This window comes from Micrasema longulum, unplaced genomic scaffold (assembly GCF_059751315.1).
Source record: "Micrasema longulum isolate JH-2025_06_02 unplaced genomic scaffold, ASM5975131v1 h1tg002076l, whole genome shotgun sequence".
NCBI lineage: Eukaryota > Metazoa > Arthropoda > Insecta > Trichoptera > Brachycentridae > Micrasema > Micrasema longulum.
Window position 1 is genome coordinate 120,636 of NW_028279243.1, and position 24,551 is coordinate 145,186.

Consider the following 24,551-nt stretch of genomic DNA (forward strand, 5'->3'; position numbering starts at 1 on the left):
TTCCTTACATTATTGAAATTTAAAATAGTTCTCATTTATATTTTAAATAGGCTTCTGTGATAAAAAGCGCCCACTTTAAAGCGTCTATAAACTCAAATAAATCAGGATTGAAGCAAAAAATGCTCGCTTGAGCATGACTTTTGAGAATTACCAAGACGATACGCTTAACGGTCGTCTGTATTTGTCTACTGAGCGATTACAAAGCCGGGTCTTTTTACGTCGTGATACGTACACTCATGAAAATAGTAAAACGGATAAAATATAATTTTATGACCAGATGCTCTTTTATGTCAATAGGGCAGAATCTATCCACATTATCTGTGCATCTAGGCGTTCCCTTTTTAAAACTGACCTTTATGTCAAAATTCAATTCGACTTTATTTATTTTTTTTTTTTCTCATATTTTAATAGTCTTTTAAAAAAAAAAGGCCCACCTCATAACGATTGAACATTTAAATAAATCGTAATTAATGGAAAAATTGCTCGGTGAAACAATTTTTTTGTCATTTTTAATGGTTATAAAAATATTTTGAACCATTGAAAAAAAAAACATAAAAAAATTAAAACAATTTTTAATAACATCAAACGATTAAAAAAATGTATATCGTATATATTTATTATCTAGAACTACTACTTAGGTAAATATTATATATAAATATATATATATCATCATTCCCTTTCCGCACTGGTACACCAATCGAAGCATATCTTGATCATTTTTGTTACGTAAAGGTAAGATGATCAGTCATACGGTTCAGGTGCCAGTCCAGGGAATATGAAATATTCTAATGTAAAAACACATTTTTAAATAAATATTTCACGTCAACCATGTCGGGAATTGAATCCGAAACCTCTTCCATGGCAGGCGAACGCGCTGACCACTACACCACGAGGCCGACAATTTATATATACCGATGTAAAAATATTGATAAAAAATCTTAATAAAAATAACATCAATAAAGAAATAAAGAAATGAAAACAATTTTGAGCAATACAAAATTATAATAAATGTATTATTATCTAGAACTATTAGGTACAAGTTTCTCCCATCCATGAAATACAGAAGGGCCGCCCGCTTATTTTTTTCGTCACTCTCTCGCAACCGCCTCGCCGGTACTGTGAAAAAAAAAGACATCTGCACGTCGTGCGACTGATTTTGCCTAAGTAAAATTGACAAAGTCGTCGTTTCGCTTTCCCGTTTTCCGTCCCCCAAAACAGAACAGATTCGATTGAAATTTTTAAGGTCAGAACCGTTTCCGTTTTTCAAAATTATTTATTATATTTGTATTCCATACGTCCGAACACGGCAGATACAACTGGGCGCTTTTAAGGGTTTTCGGATGGTACTACCCCTCATAAAAAAACATTTTTGAAAAAAGCAAAATGATAGACACGTCAATGGTAAATATACATAATCCAGGAAGAGAATATGAGAATACGTTTGTATGAAGAAAAGTCAAGACCACCTTTCATACACAAAAAATTAACACTATACTATGTAGATAGGAAAGAGGATGGGAAGGAAATAAGGAGGATAAATGAACAACTTAAATATTTAGATGGTGACATTTCAATCTTGACTTAAGCTAGGGTTTCCTAGGACAGCGGTGCCCGTAGTTTAACGGCCGTAGTGAACGGTGATACAGTGGACAGCCGTCGTAACGGTGACTAGAGTGTGGTTTCCTAGGAAAACGGTATTATCAACACCATTTAACACCGCTTACCTCGGAAACCACTCTCTAGTCGACGTTACGACGGCTGTCCACTGCATCACCGTTCACTACGGCCGTTAAAATACGGGCACCGCTGTCCTAGGAAACCCTAGCTTTTAATGTAAATATAGAAGGGGAGCGTCTCTAACATTAGTGGGTAGATTATTCCATAATCGAGCAGCTACTACTGTGAAAGAGGAGGCAAGAAAATTAGAGCGATACAATTAGTATTTACGAATGAAATTAAATTGTTTTTTAAAAACATTATCTTTTGGCTTTAGAAATTTAATGATGACCGGCAGAGACGCTATCAAAAATTATTGATTATTTACCCGAAATGATGACATTATTTGCATGTTGGACCTTGTTCGGGAAGAGTAGGTGTTTTGTATTATGTAGCCGATATGCAGTCAGCGATAGTAGGAATGTAATTTTGCCACCAGTGCGCTTGACTACCTGTTACAAGGTCGCAAATCGATCGAATAAAAAATCAATTAAACGCGTATTAAAAATTCATTAACATTACCTTGTTTTAGTTCATAATCGTCATTCAGGTTGCCTTAAGGTTCAAAGTGCAAAATTATTCATGATTTCTATAAATACTTGATTGTATTATTTATTTATTGTAGGCATATTTATTTAATATTTCATAAACCTTTTACATCAACATACATATTCTATAAAATTTGACTATTTAAACATAATTCTAACATATTCACTTGTAAATAATATAACACGAAACAGTTATAAACATATTGTCATTTAAAATAAAAATACACTAACAAAAAAATATATGCAAATACTGTTTTATAAAAATAATGTTGGATTAAAATAGTTTTGTCTGTATCAAAATATAAATACATATTAAAATGTAAAATACGTAAAAAAAAGTACAAAATTTTAATTGAAAATATATGCAGGGAAAATAATAATAAAAATAGATTTTTATTTATTTAGGAAAAAAAACAGTTTATTTATAAGAATACAAAGTATAAAAAATAGTACATACATCCAGTTAAAGTTTTATACAAAAATAATGAGAGAACATGTTACACATTAAAGAAAAAAAATTATATAAGACAAGAGAAAAAAAAGCAAGAATGTAAAAATATGAAGAAATAGGAGGAGAAAGATTTTCATAATATAGTTGACCGATTAAAAATTTTGATATGATAATAATATAAACATAATTAAAGGAACATAAACTCATTACACACTGACAAATGTTTCATTTTACAGTGTTTCAAATATTTTTTTGAAGTCACAAAATTTTGTATTAAAAATATCTTATTGGTGGCCAAGTTAATTAAATTTGGAGGAGCTACGATAAATAAACTTTTTTTTGAGCAAAGAATTACAAAAAAAATAATTTGTCGTATTGACTTACGGGACGATTGATTGAAATACGCTCTAAAAGATATGGGCCATCGATAAAATTGTTCAAAATTTTGAAAAGGAAAGCTAGATCAGAAATGCTTCTACGTTTAGTAAGGGAAGTTAGTACAGTTGTTTACTGGCATTTAATAAAATGATTTGCCACTAAGTTAATGCTTTAAACTGTAATCATGTAAAATTGGACATCAATATGTTATAATTATGTAAGTACACCGGAAAGTAAAAATATAAAATTAACCACATCAATCTTTTTCTTCATATCAGCCCGTTTCTCTCCACTGCTGAATATTGGCCTCTTCCAAACTTTTCCATGTTTTTCGGTCCTGTAGCTCAATCACAAATAACTATTGACGTGCTTAAAAACATGCTAGGCATTTGGGCGATCACAATAAACAATAATGAGCATTTTTAAAAATTAAAATTATTTATTGACAATTCTTGATGGAATTCCATTGTAATGATGTAATAACATGATAATGATGTAATAACTTATATTTACATATAAGTTATTAATTTAAAAGTAATTGTAATAATAATTTATGTAAATAAGTAAAATCATTTTAAAGTACAAATTACTAACTATTTAATTTCAGATCTATGTGTCTGTTACTAAGCTGAACATTTTGTATATGCATACAAATCTTTGTAATTTTGTAACTCATATAACCATTTTTTTGCCTTTTTTTCTACGTATGATTTAATATTGGATTTAATATTGAAAAATGTCATGTCACATGTCACAGTATAAATAACATATTCATTTACTAACCGCGGAAGTTCAAACCATGATGAACATAACCAGGAAAAGCTATCAAATAATGAAATAATATTCTCACATGCATTATTTATTTATTTCTTTGTTTAGAAAAAACATTATTGTACTCACCTAATCTATTTTTCACGCAGTTCTAAACATTTCTAAAATTAATATTTATTTGAAGGACTTTATTGTTTTACATGTAAATTGAGTGATTTTACATAAAATCACAACTTATGACACCAAAACAATTATACGCTAAAATAATACTCACTTATAGATTAAAAAACTACTCTTACTCAATTGAAAGACATAGCCCCCACAATACATCACATACATATAATATAATCACTCGATCCTCAACACATAGACAACTTAAACAAATACAAACTAATACCACTTTCGGACAAAGAGATTTTGAATATTATTCAATTAAAATCTATAACCTACTTCCACTATCTATTAAAGCAATTAGTAAAAAGAAAATGTTTAAAAAGGCTATTAAAAAATGGATAGTGGAGCTAGGTAGAAGTAAAATGGATTGTCTCATTCGACCATACCAATACTGAATCAACTGCTCCACAACTGTATAGCTTATGTTAGGTTTTTGTTATTTTCATTGTGTGTTTTGTAATATAAATAATATACATGTACATAAATACCTTTTTTTTTAAACTGTCTAAATATTTGTTAATTATGTTTGTTTTTTAAGTTAGTCTTCTTTGTTTTTTCTCAAATGTAATTTCAAAAAACTAAATTGTTAAGTGTCCTCGGCACGGGAAACCCCAGTGAGGTCACATTATTTTTATTATTAATTATAGTTTGTAAGCGAAAAATATGAATAAATAAATAAATAAGTATAAATACCTTCGTAGTTACGAGGTAATTCAAATTACTTGTAAATTGTTCAAAACATTTTTCTATTCAACACAGAAATCTATCGTATCAGAAAGATATATATTTTAAAAAAACGGAATAATATTTGTATTATAAAACTGCCTATGTGAGAAATATCATCATCCTAATTTTATTGTTTTTACGGTTAACAAATCATTGTTCAGATCGTCAAACGTGAAACCATGAATTTACCGTGTGACAAGTTTGGCGACAACATTATTTCCTAAAATGGTCCTGTTAGTTTAATATATCGGCCTCCGTGGTGTAGAGGTCAAGACGCTTAACTCAAACACGAAAGGTTCCGGGTTCGATTCCCGGTGAGAACACAAAAATTAAAATGTGATTTTTCTCAAGCCTGGGTGTTCTGTGATGTAATTCACCAATGTAATTGGGCCTCCTGGCCTGTTGTGGTGCAAAAATAAATAAATATCAAATTTCCCTTAGCACTGAACTTTCTCGTTTATCTATGAATCTAAATACAGTAAATACGCATTTCGTTTATCTTCAAATCAATTCGATTACCATTGATTTGATGGTTGACATTGACCTAAACCTCGTTATTTAAATTGGTTACCGGTTTTTATTCACAAACAAAAGAAATTTTATTCATATATACCGATTTGGGAATCAGTCAAGTATTGGTAAATCAGCGGCGTAATTACTAAGCCTTACGCTCAGTTTAATAAATATTATTGTTTTTTATAATTTATTTAACACGGTCAAAAGGCCACGGCTTAAAAATGATCTTAGATTTGTTTTTTTAATGAATCATTCGTAACGTTTTTAAGTGTCGTTTACACCTGTAGCTCAATCATAAATAACTATCGACGTGCTTAAAATCAAGCCAAGCATTTGAACGATCACAATAAACAATAATGAACATGCTTAAGTTATCGCAGTCATAAGTCAACGCGTATGTAATCTCTAAGTCAACGCTCGTGTCGGTTTGTAAATTAATTCAGTTCACTGGGGAAAAATCGGCGTTTACTATAAAAAATAATACAATTTATTGCATTTGCAAAATAGTAAGGAGTATCTAATACAAAAAAGTGAAAATTGAATAACTATTACTATGGTGACTACTGTTCTTGACATTTGGCTTGCCAACCGCCGGCCAAATGCAATAAATAGCTTAATAAATAATAAATAAATAAATACAAATAGCAGTTTTGGAATATTTTCAATATTTACACCGGTGAAATTCAAATATGTGATTGTGCAGTATGATTATACGTCGCGAAACGTAAATATTTTGACACTTAATATTAGGTATTCGCGGATGTTGTATTGTGATCGCGAATAGGATAAACAACCATGGTGAGAAATTGTTATCACGTCGCTTATTAGCACGTCGATAGTTATTTGTTATTGAACTACTGGCCAATCTAATATTGTTTCGTCCCAGGACGCAACATATTGTCCACGTGTAAACAGCAATTTAAATAACAGGATATTGTTCCGAGAAATTGTTCCGAGATATTGTTACGGAGATAGACGGGCATGCTGTCTCCGCGGAATAATGATTACCTTCTCAACCTCGCGCGGCCGCATTGTCCTCGTTTGGACGCGCACGGACAAGGCTCGGGCGTATCGCGGCAGAAAAAAATCGTTTTCGTTGTTTAGTTCGTCTTTTAACAATTCCAATACATCTTAGTATAAAATAAATAATATATTTCATTAACTAGCTCGTAATAAACGTCGTCGTGTATTCATTTTCGCAGCGCTCACGTGTGAACTGCGGCCGAATTTTATCATATTTATACAAATACATATCATCATATCATATTCTATTCTTTATATATAAAAGGCAATGTTCGAATGGTTGTCCTCGATGGACTGAATAACTACTGGACCGATTTACGTGCGGTTCTCAGATAAATGTACATCTTTGCCACGAGAAGGTTTATAGCTCATAAAATCTCCAATTTATTTAGTACAAAAAAAGTAAGGAGCGTAATGTTACTTTCATATATTGCCAGGGTTGCATTCGACGAGTATGCATATAATAAAAAATGTGAAGATGTTATTTTTTAGTGCATAAAAAAAGTTTGTTTTTTAATGTTTACAAACAATATTCATTTTTAATGGATCCCAATCGTATTATTTCCTAAATTCCTTAAAATTTCTACCCGTTTATTTATTTTTACTGGATTTTTGGTAATAGTTAACTATGTTTATGGGAAAATAAAGAAAATAAGTTATTTTTTATAAATCATCACCACCGTTTATATCTTCCGATAAAAAAAATATATATATATAAAGTGCGCCCAGCACCCAGCCCGTTCTCAGTGATCGATGAAACTTACCGCAGATTATTTCGCCATACAAAAAAAATACACCATATTTTACGTCTTTAACCTAGTCGCGTTTTTTTAGTACTAAAACATGCTTGCAAATTACAAATATTATTTGAGGATTATCTATTTGGAAACTAGCATTTCGAACATTATTTCCTAAGGACTAATTTTCTTTGATAGGATACCGTTGACATATTATGTATCACATAGGACATGTGGCCTTTTCACTGGCCGTTTTTGACATTATTCATTTTAAAAGGAATCAGCTAGTGCTCAGTGTTGACATTAATTTAAATCATAATGGAAATATCTGCTGAATGTCATTGTGGTATTTTTCAATAAACTTTTGTACAAGTATTGTATCAAAATAGTATGGAATAAAGCTACATACTCGTAATTTCCGTGGTTAGTTATAATTGTTGTTTGAGTTGATTTTCACAGAACCAAATAAAAAAGTAGTAATTTATAATTACATCACTTAGACATTTATGTACTTATATGTAGGTACAAATTAATGGTAATTTTTTGTAGATTACCTATAAAATAAATCACGACTCGCCACTGCAATACAGTTCCCCATGCACCACTGGGTGAAATATATTAATATGTATTTTTTATATTAACATTTTATTTTCTCTTTCTTATTTTTTTTATTTATTTATTTGGAAGTTCAACAAGGATACATAAAATACATAATTTTTTAAGTAAGCATTTTTATTTATTTATTTATTCATATTTTTCACTTACAAACTATAATTAATAATTACTAACGTTCTTTATATATATCCTCAATTATAGTACTCCACCATCTTTTATAAATTATATAAAATAAGTCTGTAAAATCAATTTAAGTAATAATAAAGATTAAGTTTAGTGAAAGATAAGAATAAAGATTGAGTTAAAGAAATAAAATTGAGTTAAACTTAAGAAACTACATTTTTTTTTAAAGAAAAGAAATGAGAAAATAACAACATATAAGATGTAATAAAATAGACTAAAATTAATTTACATACACAAAAATAAGGATTAGGCATTTGATTTAAGACACATAGTAATATTTTTTTATAATCATTTGCTCTATCATGATAAATGTCAATGTTAACTTTTTTTTCTATTTTGTTATAGAGTCTTAACATACTTGCAAGAGGGTTAAAATGTGGCATATTGTTTGTGAAAATTCGAAGGTAAAATGTATCGGGTGATCTCAGACGCCTTATGCTACACAAAAATATTATAACTGTCTATTTATTATAGGAGCAAAAATTCATTAACATTTTCTTGTATACCCACGAACAAGCCGTGCCTTTATGGGATTTTTTTGTTTACTATTTTTACTATTAATATGTATTTCATTGCTATGTTATTATCCTTATTTTTTTGGATACTCTGTTTTACCTCTTATGTATATTGTAAAAATAAAAAAATATATAAAAAATAATGTGGTTTGACACTTTAAACTAGTAGGTGCTACTTTTTATCTTGTTCGTTTAAATATGTGAAAGTTTATATAAAACTATAACCAGGGCATTTTCTAATCATAAATAAACTTAAGAGATAGCTGTCGTTTCATTAAATAAATAAATACACGTGTACCTTTATCTTTTCTTGTTCTAATATTTGTGTTTTGAACTACTTTTAAAAATGTAAAGATAATTTCAGTATTTATATTTTCAATGTTTTTCACTATTATTACAACTTTTAATATTATTATTATTTGCCAAAATCGAGAATCCTTTATCATCATTCAATTCAATTCAAGGTAACCTTTTAATAAACATGTTCAGAAAAAAATATACATTCATATTCCATTTTCCATACTTAGAACCTCGTTTTACTTTGTAGATAAAATTAAAGTTAAAGGTTAACTTCCCAATGTAATACGGGTCCTGAGCCCCGATTACGATGAGAAGTAAACATTTTTCTTCTTCTTCTTCTTATGTTTCCTCTCCCCGATGGAGGTTGGAAATCATCGTTGCGATTCTTACTTTGTTGGCAGCTGCCCTGAACAAGGACTGAGTGCTGCAATGGATCCAGTCGCGCAAGTTCTTAAGCCAAGAGATGCGCCATCTACCTGCACTGCGTCTTGCTTCAATCCTTCCCTGTAGAATGACTTGTAAAATTGTATATTTTTCGCCTCTCACCACATGCCGAAAGTACTCGAGTTTTCTTTTCTTTATGGTCTTCAGTACCTCTTTATCTTTTTCCATCCGTCGGAGAACATCATCGTTTCGGACTCTATCTACCCAGGGGATTTTTAATATCCTCCTGTAGCACCACATTCAAGATAACTTTGTTAGCTTTTGTTAACTTTCTATTGTAATCGGGGCCCTGGGCTGGTATTCCGAACGCATTTACAGCGCGCTATAACGCGTATTTAGTACGTAAAAACGCGCTTTACCGCGCTACAATTGCGTTCGGAATACCAGCCGTGGTAGATATCAACCCACAAACCCAATTCTAAATTTTATATCGCCCCCACGAGATGTGGACGTTATTTGATTACTCCTAAAGCTAGGGTTTCCTAGGACAGCGGTGCCCGTATTTTAACGGCCGTAGTGAACGGTGATGCAGTGGACAGCCGTCGTAAAGGTGACTAGAGTGTGGTTTTCTAGGAAAACGGTGTTATCAACACCATTTAACACCGTTTTCCTAGGAAACCACTCTCTAATCACCTTTACGACGGCTGTCCACTGCATCACCGTTCACTACGGCCGTTAAAATACGGGCACCGCTGTCCTAGGAAACCCTAGCTTAAGGCAGGTGGAGTACTCCGAACCGTATACGTCGGGCGTCGGTTCACATCGATGATTTTATCTATACCATATAATAAATATTTGTTTAAGATACTGAATTCGATTTACCGACGTAGATTGAAATAAGCGAGGCCAGGAGCTCAATCACAGATGGCTATCGACATGCTAAAAAACGTGCTAAGTATTTGAGCAATCACCACGAACAATCATGAACACGCTGAAGTTATCGCGGTCGCGTTGCAAAACGCCATAGATAAGTTCCGTATCCGTAGTCCGTGGTCAAACGTCAAATCAAAAAAGTCAACACGCGTGTAATCTCGTGCCGGTTTGTTATTTCGTTTTCAAGTTACAAACAATTACTATGGCGACTGCTTTTCTTAACATTTGGCTTGCCGACCGCCGGCTAAATGCATCGAGAAAAATTGAAAGAAGGCGTGTGCGAGATTCAACCAATCCTCTTGAACTGACCGAAGTTGAATTTCGTTTTGCAACGCGACCGCGATAACTTCAGCGTGTTCATGATTGTTCGTGGTGATTGCTCAAATACTTAGCACGTTTTTTAGCATGTCGATAGCCATCTGTGATTGAGCTCCAGAGGTTTAACGTCCTTTCGTGAGTAATACCGTAAGTATGTAAATAACGCATTTTAGTTGTACATAAATTGCCATTATTTTGATATGCAAAATCTGTTTTTAACTAAAAATAAAATAACAGCAATTAAAATCTATTTTTGTTATTCATAATTTGAGTGGGTCAGAACAATGGCGTATCTTAAAATTTATAAAAAAATGATTTTATTCCATAGTCGAGTTCATAATGAGTTAAAAATCAATTATATCGAGCCATAATCGGCGGAACAACGTAGGCGACATTTTTTTGACATTGCAATCTTGACTTAAATGTAACTCTCTTACATCGGCGCGTCTCTAACATTAGTGGGTGGATTATTCCACAATCGAGCAGCAGAAGAGGCAAGAAAATTAGAGCGATGAAAGGGTATTAAACGGGTTATCTCGTTTCTAGAACGAAGAGATAGTCCGTGTTGTGATAGAGGTTGGAAGTGCTCTCTCAGATAAACAGGCGAAGTAAGATTATTTAAAATATTTTGTTTATTTAAAATAAGTGATAGAATGTGAATGTTTCTTCTATGCCTAATACTGAGCCAGTGTAGTTGCGTGCGATATCCTGTTATGTGGTCGAATTTGTGAAGATCAAAGATATAACGTATACAAACATTCTGCAATCGTTCTAACTTATCAAGTAATTCAGAGTTAGCACCTGGGTAACATACATCCGCATAGTCAAGGAGTGGAAGAAGTAAGCTCTGGACTAATGTTTTTTTCTTAATTGGTCTGGGTGTCGTGGTGTATTTTTCATTACCTCCTTCCATATCCCCTCTATCCCATCTGCTCAATCCTCGTAATAGAGATTTAGCGGATTATTCATTTTAAAACATAAAAAATATATGAATGAACAAATTGACTCGCCTACAATCTGTATTGAATGCCGCAGCGAGACTTATTTTCGGAATCTCTAAGTTCAGTCATATCACTCCACTACTTCGGGAACTTCACTGGCTACGTTTTCCACAGAGGGTCAAATACAAACTCTGTTGGCTTATGTATAAATCACTGCGCAACTCTGCTCCGGAATATCTAAGGGAACTATGCATTCCAGATGAACTAGCTGACAGGCGTCTCACGCTTAGATCAGCTACGTCTACGGCGAGAGTAAAAGTTATTATACCTCTACGCAAACAGCGCACTAAATTTAGTGAACGCGCATTTGCGGTCGCATGCCCTATGGCATGGAATGCTCTCCCAGCAGAGGTGCGAGGCTGTAAAAGTGAAGTGATGTTTCGGAAAAAACTTAAAACCCACTTGTTCTCTAAATCATTTGAATAAATCCGTAGCATGTGACAACTAAATAAATTGTTTTAATCAAATTACAAATTTAAAATCTTCAATTAAGTTAACTTAACAATAGAATCACTATGTAAAGCGCCCTTGAGATATTTTATTATGAAAATGGCGCTATATAAGTTATCCATAATAATAATAGTTGTCTGTAATTTGTCTAAAATTAACAGACCTCAATAAACCGTCTAGGCGAGTTATTTCGCGCCGATGCACGTTTAATTAATAATCACAAGCGCCCTTGAGATATTTTATTACGAAAATGGCGCTATATAAGTTATCCATAATAATAATAGTTGTCTGTAATTTGTCTAAAATTAACAGACCTCAATAAACCGTCTAGGCGAGTTATTTCGCGCCGATGCACGTTTAATTAATAATCACATCATTGCGATAGGTATTTAGGTACTTGGATAATTTTGTGCACATTCTGTAGTAGGCACTGTGGTCTTGAGAAGAAGGCAGTTTGTAGGTACGTAAATAGTAGTTAACGTGACCGCAATTTTCTGTAAAGCAAAACTTGCCCCATTCTAGAGATCGCATGATATTACGGGCACCACAAGTTACACTCTATTGATTTTCTTGTTTTTATAATATCAAATAATAAGTATAAATGTAAATATTGTGTTGTAAATATATATTAGACTATGTTAATCATAGAACTAAATTTAAAAAAATATATAAAAAATATGAGGTCTATCATAATGAAAACCGAAATCTCTTTTTTTTCTAAATACTTCAATAAAATTATAAACAAACTTAATTCATGTTATTTAATATATGTATAAAACCACTTTCAGGCTTTTCTTTGCTTACCGGTTTCGAGACGTACCCGTCTCTTCGCCAGGACACCAAATAAACCAACATGCAAAACTCACTATACACCTTCACCATAGTTGTTGCACAAAAATATCATATAAAACCTACATGGCGATTTAAAACCACATGGTTTTAGTAGGAAACCCTTACATTCACTTTATTTATTTTTTATTTTTATTTATAATTTACGTATAATATTTTTTATTTTTTGTATTTAAAACATTCTTTTTTTTTTATTACAGGACTCACCAAGCTAATTAATTAGGCTTGTCGGTAAAGATCCTTTACATGAAAACATATGATCACACCACATGATATTATTTAATAATAATTACTACTAACTTAAATATAAGGAGCGAAAAAAAAGTATATATATTCTCGTAAACGAGTAGATAATATGTTTTCAAATAATATTTAGAAAAATGTAAAAAAAAGCAAAAAATAAGTAAACGATATCGCAATTATAAGATGATTCAACTGATTTCAACTATTTCTCCCACAACATTAAACATTTTCATAACCTAATCAGTGCGTACAAGGTTTTCCGGTTAAAAGCGTGTGAAACGTCTCGAAACCGGTATACATAGAAACGTCGGTAAGTAGTTATATACAAATATTTAATAACATTTAGTAAAATTTTTAGCTACAAAGTTAATGCTTTGAATATTAATAAGATAAATAAACTTGTTTATATATCTTTAAACATAAAAATATCATAATATAAATTTTGTATTTGAAGCACTCACTTTGTGGTTATTCATTATAATAAAATAAATAAAACAACTTTGTTTTAGCACATTTTTTTAAAAAGAAATGTGAACATATATAGCATATTATTTTTAAAGATGGTTGTGGTCCCGTAGCTAGTTTAGACTCACGGATTACAGGTCCGTGGTTCAAACACTCTTCCCCAATTTGATTCCCATTTTATAATAGTGAGTTATTTATAACTCGTTGAAAACGGTCTCAAATATTTTAATTAATCATAAGAACGCAAGTATTTCTTTATCTACACTAAATCTGTCCATGCCACTCATTGGGTGAATGCAGAACTATTTTATACTAGTCCCAGTGTTCTGTCCTGCGCGGTCGAGGCTGTACACGGAGCTGGGACAAGACAATATTGTCCACGTGCAAACAATATTCAACAAATTAGATCGTTGTTTTGAAAAACTATAGATGTTCGTATTCTGATTCTTAGTGGTGGGGGTCAGCGCTATGCAAGCTCCTGACATCACTGCGACTTGTGAAGATCTTTGTGACGGGTCCCCGTGAATAGTTCTCGCCCTCCAAGCCCAGGTTTATAAAGAGCCTGGCTACTGTGTGGAAGGCGAGAGTTTACATTTTGATAAATCTCCTCCCCCAAACCCAGAGATCCGCAAAGTATCGGGCTATAAGGTAGCGGGCGAGCTCATTAACATCCTCAGGTTTAACCAGTGGTCCCCCGAGGATGAGGCTCCTTTTATGATGTAAAGCATCACATTCACATATAATGTGTATAGGTGTTACCTCATCTGTACTGCAAAACCTACATCTAGAAGTTTCGGGAAGGTTCATTTTAGCAAGGTGTTTGTTCAATCTGCAGTGCCCTGGGCGGGCTCTAGTGATAACCCTCACTCGATTTCGGCTTAGCTTCATTTTTAAATTTTTTTTTATTCATAAATTTCATAAAAAGTACATGTTTTTGTAAAATTCTAAACATATCTACTTTTACACATAAAGTCAATGTTATCTCTGTAACTCTCCAAAAAAAGAGACTAACTTGTGCTTGGAGAGTGACTTACACTGTTTTAGTTGTTTATTAATAAGAGTTTATATAATTTTAAATACGAGTACATGAAAAGAAAAATAAAAAGATAGGATATATAAAGAAAAAACATAAAACAATAATACATTCATACTAATTAAAATTTAATGTTGTTTTTACACGAGTTTAAAAAAATTCTTTAGATTAACTTTAAATTTATTTATTGATATATTATTTTTAATAGTTTTTTGTTCATTAGGAAGATTATTATAATTTTTTACACCTTTGAATACAAAGCTATTTTAACCATGACTTGTATGGAATTTAGGAATTTCAATATTATGTTGGTATCTGAGTGACTTATTCATTTCCAATTCTTTTATTTTTCTTTTTATATATTTGTATAATAGAATTTATTTTATAAAGAGTGTCTACTGTATGAACCTTAAATATTTTATATAGACTTTCCGTATTGAATGTTGAATATTTGGTGTAAAGTAAAACTTTGCGAGTACCCTTTTATCAGTAGAGATATTAAAAAAACTTATTTATTTCGGGATAAAAATAGCCGTTTCTTTCTTGACAATTTTTTTTCGTATGAGCAGCATTTTGTCGCATCGCGTTAGTGTACCATTACTAACACCCGTATTTCTGGTCACAAGGTAAGCCCTAGATTCTTGTTAGTAGAGTGTAACTTGATGACTGGTCTTGTTCCATACACTCAGTACTGGACCACAAACCGCTATGTAAACTGGTAAATGTGATTGTGCGCGTACTTGTCAATTATTGCATAATGACATGTGTCTGCTCAACTATAAACAGGGTATAAACTGTATTTATTTTTTTATTTTTTAAAAAAATATTAAGGAAAAACAGTTGTTATATAAGAATACAAAATATAAAAAATAGTACATACACCCAGTTCAAGTTTTTCACAAATATAATGAGAGAACATGTTACACAGTAAAGAGAAAAATAATATATTAAATAAGACATGAGAAAAAAAAAGAGCTCTGCAAAAGATGAGGAAGTAGAGTGGAGGAGTGGAAGAGAGGGATTCACAAAATATAGTTGACCACACACTAAGTTTTTCTGGGTTATTATGCCGTGTGTCGTTCGTACTCTCTACCGACGTTTCGGATCGCGTTACAGCGTCCATCATCAGGGTTGATGTTATTTGTGTATGAATATGTGTTACGTTAGGTACTTAGAATTTTTACCGTGTCGTAGTCGTTTTTGTGTGATGTTGTGTATTTGGGACTTGTACCGTGTCGTAGTCGTTTAGATTAATGTGTACCATTATGTACTTAGGATCTATACCGTATCACAAATCTGTGTTACATTGCAATCTTTATGCGATTTCTTTATGACTGGGTACCAGGATGTTTTTAATCGCATCCCATCATCTCTGTTTATGTTGTCGGGATGTTTGTAAATCTCAATTGCTTCTTTTACTAGTCGTGTTTGGTGGTCTAATAACCCAGAAAAACTTATTGTGCATCTTAACGGCCGTGAAAATCTAAGAAGTTTATAGTTGACCAATTTAAAATTTTGATATTATAATAAAATAAACATAATTAAAGGAACATTAACTTATTACACACTGACAAATGTTTTATTTTACAGTGTTTCAAAAAGTTTTTTTTTTGAAGCCACTAAATTTTGTATTAAAAATATCTAAATGGGGACAAAGTAAATTAAATGTGGAGCAGCTACGATAAATAAACGAGTTTTGAACATAATTTTTTTGGGCAGTAAATTATAAAAAAATGAACTTGTGTTGACTTTACAAGACAATTAATTGGAATACGCTCCAAGAGATATGGACTATCGATAAAATTGTTTAAAATTTTGAAGAGGAAAGGCAGATCAGAAATGCTTCTACGTTTAGTAAGATAAGTTAAACTATGAAAGGAAGAAGAGTCTTCATACGAGTCAAAATATGTAAGAGATTTACGATTCAGAAGTTTAAGTTTAAGTTTATTTATTGTGGATTTATTGTGGATAACTTATATAGCGCCATTTTCGTAATAAAATACCTCAAGGGCGCTTTACATGGTGATTCTATTGTTAAGTTAATTTAATTGAAGCTTTTAAATTTGTAATTTAATTAAAATAATTTATTTTGTTGTCACGTGCTACGGATTTATTCAAATGATTTATGCTTAGTTTAAAGATGTTTCTTATTTATACCCCCTTATGTTTGAATGCCATAAGCGTCAGTTGTTACGAGCTTCCCGGTTTGTATTGATTAAAAAATATATATATATATAAGTGCTATTTATTACATCGAACGTTAAATGACACTATACTATCGTGGGGTAATTACTACAACTAGTTTACTTCAAAATCAGCATTTTTTAGGTTAATATTTAATTTAGTTTAGTTTTATTGTATTTCTGCGTTTTATTATATTTATTTATTCATTCAAAATTACACTAGTTTAAATATTAATTAACTTATTAGGCTATGCCCGTGTCAAGCCACAATAAATGACAATAAAAATACATCGTAAAATTAATTAGATTAAATTATAATGACATGTGATGCAATAGAATAACAATCTAGAAAAAAGGTATAAGTAATAAAAAATTAAATTCCAAAGAATACAATGTAAAAAAGATAATCAGAAATAATTTTTAAAATATAAATTATACAAATTAAGAATCACACATAATCAAATATACAAAATAATAGTATTATTAAAATCAACAAAATTATAGTAAAATATAGTAGTATTAAAAAAAACAAAATAAGAGTATCACTGAAATCAACAGAAAAAGAATATAAATATAAAAACAAAATATTGGGCCTTACTTATTAGATTTCCTTATATCAGGTTTACATTAAGAAATAACTATACCCGGTTTAACTATTTATAACCGATATAAAAAAAGCTTTCTTATGCAAATATTTATTACCTGGAATAAAAATTCGCGGGTTATTTCATGCTTCATTTTTTTAAACAGTCAACACTGATATGTGCGCGTGCGCAGTAACTTTTATAACAACAACAAACAAACGGCAAAGTCAAATCGAGACTACTGCCGGTGTAATGGGAAACATGGAGAAAACCGCTAGAAAAACAAATCAAAATTAGCAAAGCATCTAGGACTTGGAGTTCTAATGGTATTTTCCCCCCTCGCTTGTCTCCTTCTAAATCAGAGCTTACCAAAGAAATAACATGCCTCACATTTTCTTTAGCAAAACTATAATTCATTTTAAATTCTCTCTCTGAATAATCTTCAAAAGGGTCGGCTCTTTTTTGTGCGCGAGAAGGTCGCAGGATTTTGAAATAGTTTAAATTGAAAAAAAATCTTATAAACTATCCATTTTGATTATCGAAAAATATGACTTTTGACAGATCGCGTGCTTATTCCAGCGTTATACCACATAATGTGCAGGTATAAGTTTTTATGGTCGCTATCCCAGATTTAAACCGAGTTTAACTCTATGCGAGGTTTATTAGTAATACTTTTTGCTATACTATCATTATTCTACCACTATTCTCAACTTTTTTTTTAAATTTAAAATTTTTACTGATAAACCTGGATAAACCCTTACGGGTTACATACATTTAACAAAATATTTTTACATTTAAAATTCACATTCTACTGTTAATAATAATATTTTTAACATCTTTTGTAAAGGTTGTTTGAGTCTTGTTTAGTTTTGTCTGTAAGTTTATTGTATAATTTCAGTCCATGATTTATTAGTCTCGATTGCCCTTTTATCGTTTTAAAAGGTTGTATATGATATTTTTCTGATATTCTCGTATTGTGTTCATGTTTACTACAGTATTTTTCAAGTTTTAATTCTTCGTCTACAGTTACATCAGTGGATAATTTATTAATAAATTTTAAGGATTCTAGTTTAAAGAGTTCAGTTACATTTAATTGTTTAGTTAGTTAAAAAAGTTCTTTAGTTGCTGTTAGATAGGGTAGGTCATATACTAACTTTAATATTTTATTTTGCTGTCTTTGTAGTCTGTTTATGTCATTTTGATTTCCTGTTCCCCATAGTAGTTGCATATAACATATTTTAGTTTTTACATAGGCTTCATACATTAAAACTTTTTCCTTCATTGGAACAATGTTTTTGATTTAAAAAAAAGACTCGATAAAGTCGCCACTTTGCTAAATAAATTGTGATATGAATTGTCCATGTTATCCGCTACTTTATACCCGATTTATAAGTAAGGCCCATTATATATACGGCCTTAGCCAATTACAACAGTTATGTGAAGAAAACTTTAAGCAAAGACAAACAAGGGCACTGAAATAATGATGTACGATATATTCCTAAACACAATCAATATATTAGATATCGAGCTAAACCATGCCAATCCATCTTCATCATACGATGTTTTAGTGGCGAAGAGATCTACAAAAAGCCGTAAGATCTATCCCAAAAAATCCAAGTTGTGTGACGAATTGACTAATCTCCACATTCTGGACATTGGGGCATAAAAACAAAAGTTGTTCTTAAAAGATTTTATAAATAGCAGATTTTGACTTCTGGTGACACGGTTGGGAAGATGAAAATAATTTGATTGCAACAGAGATGGGACATCACTTATAGCATGTATAGAAGTATTTTTAAAATGCATATAAGGTCCACCTGAGTTTTACGTTTCATTATTTGTTTATTTTTTATTTCGACTTTCCCTACGTATACTATCAAATCTGCATTTTGCGAGGAGGAGTGCAAAAACAAAGCTTGATATTTTTTAATGAAGCTATCAGGTACCGTAGAATAGGGAAATATCACTTTTTTTATTTATATTTTTAAAGTAATAAAGGTCCATGAAATACTGTCTAGTAAAAAAATATATATAAAAAAAATAAAATATTAGTAGCATAAAAAATACTTTTAAATTTGTAATTTTGAATTCCCGCTAAAAATGTTATTCCATTGGCCACGCCTCTATACGTCACGATTCATGTTTATTTGTTCTTTGCCATTGAACTTGGTGTAGAACAATATCACAAGTCTTGACTTGTAGAATCGTTTTCAGCGGAAGGAATAAAAAAACTAAAAAATCGCTGAAACCGTTGTATCGAGCTAAAAGGGGACTATGCTCAGGAATAAAATGATTTTTGCCCAAAGAATTGTGTTTATGATTGTTAGGTTCACTAATTATCAGCCCACCAGTAAATAGTAAAAACTCATTGACTGACGGTTTCTCTTTGTTCACAGCGCTTCTACAATGATAGACGTGATATCGACGCGCGTCCACGACGCGTACACCGGCCTACGCCAGCGCTCCCTCACTCGGGCTGCGGAGGCGGACTCCGGCCCCGGCACCCGGCTGACGGGGGCCGCCCTGAGGCGGGCCGCCGCCCAGCCCCGCCGCCAGTACATAGCGGACCGCCAGATCGGGAGAATGGTAAGGGAACTCATCTACTTGTTGGTCAGGTGGCGGTACAGTGGTAGACACGATATCCACGCGCGTCCACTGACCCCGCAGCATAGTCGTAAATACTCGACGAGGAATCCACCCGAAGTGGCTTTGTCAACAGCAGACGTGTCTCATGAGGAGATATCTGACGCGTTATCCACCCCAGTGATAACCGAAACAAAATAGATTATTTTATAAGACATTTATGGCCTAGCCGAGATACTTCAATGAAAATGAGACTGTTTATGTTGAGTGTCGTTAGTAAACGCTATTCAGGGTGATTTTGTAGCGTTACGAAATTGAACAACGCTAATAAATAACGAGCGCCCGAGTGATTCCAAAATATCCCGTTCGGGATGTTTCGGAATCCACCCGAAGTGGCTTCGTCAACAGCAGACGTGTCTCCTGAGGAGATATCTGACTCGTTATCCACCCCAGCGATAACCGAAACAAACAAAATGATTTCATGAGACATTTATGGCCTAGCCGAGATACTGCAATGAAAATAAGACTATTTATGTTGAGTGTCGTTAGTAAGCGCTATACGAAATTGAAAATCGCTAATAAATAACGAGCTCCCGAGTGATTTCAAAACATCCCGAATGGATAACGCGTCGGGTATTTACGAATATGCACCCCGGCACTTGGCTGACGGGAGCCACCCTCCAGCCCCGCCACCAGTACATAACGGACTGTCAGGTCGGGAGACTGTTAAGGGAAACTGGCCTTTGCTTGTTGGTCGGGTGGCAGCGCATTGCATAGAAGGGATCCAAATGCCCGCCATCCGCCCGCAGCTGCTGAGTCCCGGGACTCCGTCAGCTGCACGTAGAAGAAATTCTACAAAATTATTCCGAAGGAATACAAAATCTATGCAGATTAATGAAGGGGTGGACGACGTGTGGACAGAAGCCAACACGTCGCCCCTGTCCCTCGATTCTCCCCGAATGCCTTTGTTTTTTTAAATTCAATATTGAAATATATACACACTTTAAAAACAACTGATTATACGAAGACTTTTTCATTTTTTTTACTATGTATTTTATTTATTACACCTTTAACTTTATTTTTTACTATGTTTTTTTTTCTCTCTCTACTCGGTATTTTGCTATGTTTTTTTTAAATATGCTTTTTGCTATACACATACATTTATTTTTTTACTATGACTTTTAATATGTTTCTTACTGTGTATTCTGTTTTTACTTCGCATTTTTCCGAGTTTTAAAATATATTTATGTATATATATATATTTATACATTTTTAATGTTTTTTTTACTATGTTTTCATCACATTTTTTACATTTATTACTTTGTTTTTACTGTGTTTCTGCTTATTTTTTTTTACTACATTTTTACTATGTTTTTACTGCATTTTTACCATGTTTTTACTCAATTTTTCACTTTTTTTTTCACTTTGTCCACTATCTTTATAACTGTTTCCATATATTGATTTTATTTAAATTATTTTTTTTGACTGTCTTTGAACGGGGTAAATAACCCTAGTTAGGTAGTCAAAGCAACTTTGTATAAATTATAGTTTTGTGTATGTAATATAATAATAAAGATTAAATAAATGATACCCTATTCAAACTTTGAATTTTTTTTTTTTTTTACAATTTTTTTGCACCACAACAGGCCAGGAAGCCTAATTACAGTGGTGAATTATATCACAGAGCACCCAGGCTTGAGAAAAATCACATTTTAATTTTTGTGTTCTCACCGGGAATCGAACCCGGAACCTTCCGTGCGTGAGTCAAGCGTCTTGACCACTACACCACGGAGGCCGCCGTTATGTTATAGAAAACGAAACAAGTATACACGAAAAAATAATGACTAGAGAATTTGAAATCAATCAATCATAATGAAAATGAAATCGTTGTATAAAATCAAAAGTATTTTGTAATTTATATATAATAACAAAATGGGCGTAATATATACTTACGTTTTTTTTTATACATTAACGTGGGTACGTAATACAAAAAAACGAATTTAATATTTACAAGAATATTGATGAGATGAATTCCAATTTGCTCTTAACTAAATCAGTATGCATCAATTTTGATATAGATATTAAAAAATTTTAATCTTTTGTCACGCACAATATAGCCTAGCATTTTAAAGGATTGTTTGTAAGTGGAATATATTATATTATTAATATTTAAAGCATTAATTAATTATTAATTTATTTTATTACATCTTATATGTTGTTATTTTCTCTTTTCTTTTCTTAAAAAAGAAAAAAAAAACGTAGTTTCTTATGTTTAACTCAATTTTATTTCTTTAACTCAATCTTTATTCTTATCTTTCACTAAACTTAATCTTTATTATTACTTAAATTGATTTTACACACTTATTTTATATAATTTATGAAAGATGGTGGAGTTCTATAATTGAGGATATATATAAAGAACGTTAGTAATGCTTACTTAAAAAATGTATGCATTTTATGTATCCTTGTTGAACTTCCAAATAAACAAATAAAAATAAAAAATATATGAAAAAATTTACTTTGTGGTCAAACATTTTAATAAATGTTTTTAAATATTTGTATACAACTACTTACCGACTTTTCTATGTCTACCGGTTTCGAGACGTGCCCGTCTCTTTGTCAGGACACTCACAATACCAATGTGCAAATACTTAAATACACCATCACCGTAAGTGATGGTGAAGGTGGAGTAACTATTGTGAGTGTCCTGACGAAGAGACAGGTACGTCTCGAAACCGGTAGACATAGAAAAGTCGGTAATATATAAATTATATACAGTTATATAAGTTATATCCAAATATTCAAAAACATTTATTGGAATATATTATGTTTTCATATAACACAGAGATAACACGATATTCGTGTTTTACAGCTGAAGGAAAAGAGTCTCTACAAGATCATGGAGACGCCTGCAACCCTCGCCGTGACTCCCATGAAGCGCCCTTTCGTGGGCATCTCCTGCAGCAAATGTGCCCCCAATAGCGCGGTAAGTTTCTTAATAAACACAACAATTTTAAGTTTACCTTTAGAGCATTTGACTGACTTAAATCTGACTCGCCATCGCTAATCCTGTTATATTTTAACGTTCTTTGCCTTTAAAGTCTTCCATCCTTCGTATTGGGTGAAGTCCATATATTTTGACGTCCTTTCTCTTAGTCCTCCATAATGGGTGAAATCTTTATAATATTTTGGCGTCCTTCACCTTAGTACTCCGTACAGTGTGAAATCTTTATAATATTTTGACGTGCTTCACCTTAGTCCTCCGTTAAGGGTGAAATCTTTATAATATTTTGATATCCTTCACCTTAGTCCTCCGTTCAGGGTGAAATCTTTATAATATTTTGACGTGCTTCACCTTAGTCTTCCGTTCAGGGTGAAATCTTTATATTTTGACGTCCTTACCTTTATCAACATTTATTAAGAACGTTCTTTTTAATTGGTTTGAAATATTTTAAGGCTTTTCTATTTCATTTATTTTTTAGGTAACTCGTTGTGCAATGTCAAACTCCTATGAGTTTTAAGACCTGATTTCCTTCTAATTGATAAAGTCATCTTGATTTATATTAGTCTTTTTCTTTATCGTATGGCTTCGGCATCTATTATGTTTGTAATAATAACGCATCTTTTTAAATGCAGTATTTATTATTAAAAGTCGTCCATTTAAGTCAGTTTTTCCGAGAGAATCAATTAAATGTATTATTAGATTACAAAACTGTATTATCGTCGGTCATAAATTTATTAATAATATAACTAAAACAATGTTTTGAATGGTTGACCTAAAACATCAGCCAAAAGTAGTAATTATGCTAAAACAACGAAATTAATGAAGAAAGATAAAATTCCCAAATTTCATTGTTTTCCAGTGAGTCTAAAGTATTTTAATCAAAACCTGTTACTAAGTCTAAAATCTGTTCTTAAAATTACTAAAAGAGAATGCTTGTGAAATCAATAAATACAGTAAGGCTTCGATAGTATGAACCCCAGCTAATCCGAACGTCTCTATAATCCGAACGACCCCTCCTACCTCGGTGAAGTCTCTGTGTTATTTGAATCAGAAGACGTTTCCGGCCAAGATGCGGAAGATTTTGACCCCGAAGATTTTTATTTTATTTTATTTATTTCGAATACAAACAGATGTACAGGTAAAATGAATAAAAATAAAAGCTACAAAAAATGTATACATAGTAGGGCCTGCCATCCAATAATATGTATTCACTAAATTATACTACAATAATGCGACGACGCGCGACGGTTTAAACTATATAAATAATAAATAAACTATATTTTTAAAATAAAATAAATATGGACAAAACAAGGAGATAGTGGGAAAGAAAAGAAGGAAATTGATAAGGAAAGGTGAAGGATTATTGATGGAAAGCAGGAGTGAAAAATTGCATTTGATTTAATGATTAAGAGCAAGAAAGGAGACAAAACGTATAATCTTTGTTATTCTGAATCAATCTTATTAGTTCTCTTCTGCACCTATTATATGGAGTGTTAAATATATCAAGACTATTCAAATTCTTGTTAAATGCTTCACAAATTCGATGGATAGTAGAATGTTTCCGATGATTAGTTTTAATATACGAATATATAAAATATCAGACAGCCTAGTTGGTCTGGAGGGGACACGGTAAGCAAGTAGATGAATTAGTTCTGGAGAATCAAATTTATTATTTACAATTAAGATGACTTACCACTAAGCCTTTTTTGAAACGGAGGCTTTTCACAAATAGAGATTAACAATTACTTGATAAACAATGCTGGTATTGATTATCTGGAGTCTTTAACTGATGAAGACATAGTAAGAAAAGTAAGAAATACGCATGACAACGAAAACAAAAAATAATTGGAGGCATCGGCGCTAGTTGT

General features: G+C 32.0%; 1 protein-coding gene across 3 annotated transcripts in view; it reads left to right on the forward strand.

Annotated features, from left to right (window-relative positions):
* mino (glycerol-3-phosphate acyltransferase mino) overlaps positions 1-24,551 on the forward strand; it is a 138,525-nt gene that overhangs the window by 74,782 nt on the left and 39,192 nt on the right. For all 3 annotated transcript variants that reach the window (XM_088239141.1, XM_088239140.1, XM_088239139.1), the window contains 2 exons: positions 19,493-19,682; positions 22,552-22,665. In XM_088239141.1, coding sequence (XP_088095267.1) covers positions 19,503-19,682; positions 22,552-22,665 — 294 coding nt within the window. In that variant the 5' untranslated portion in view covers positions 19,493-19,502. The remainder of the gene's footprint in view (positions 1-19,492; positions 19,683-22,551; positions 22,666-24,551) is intronic.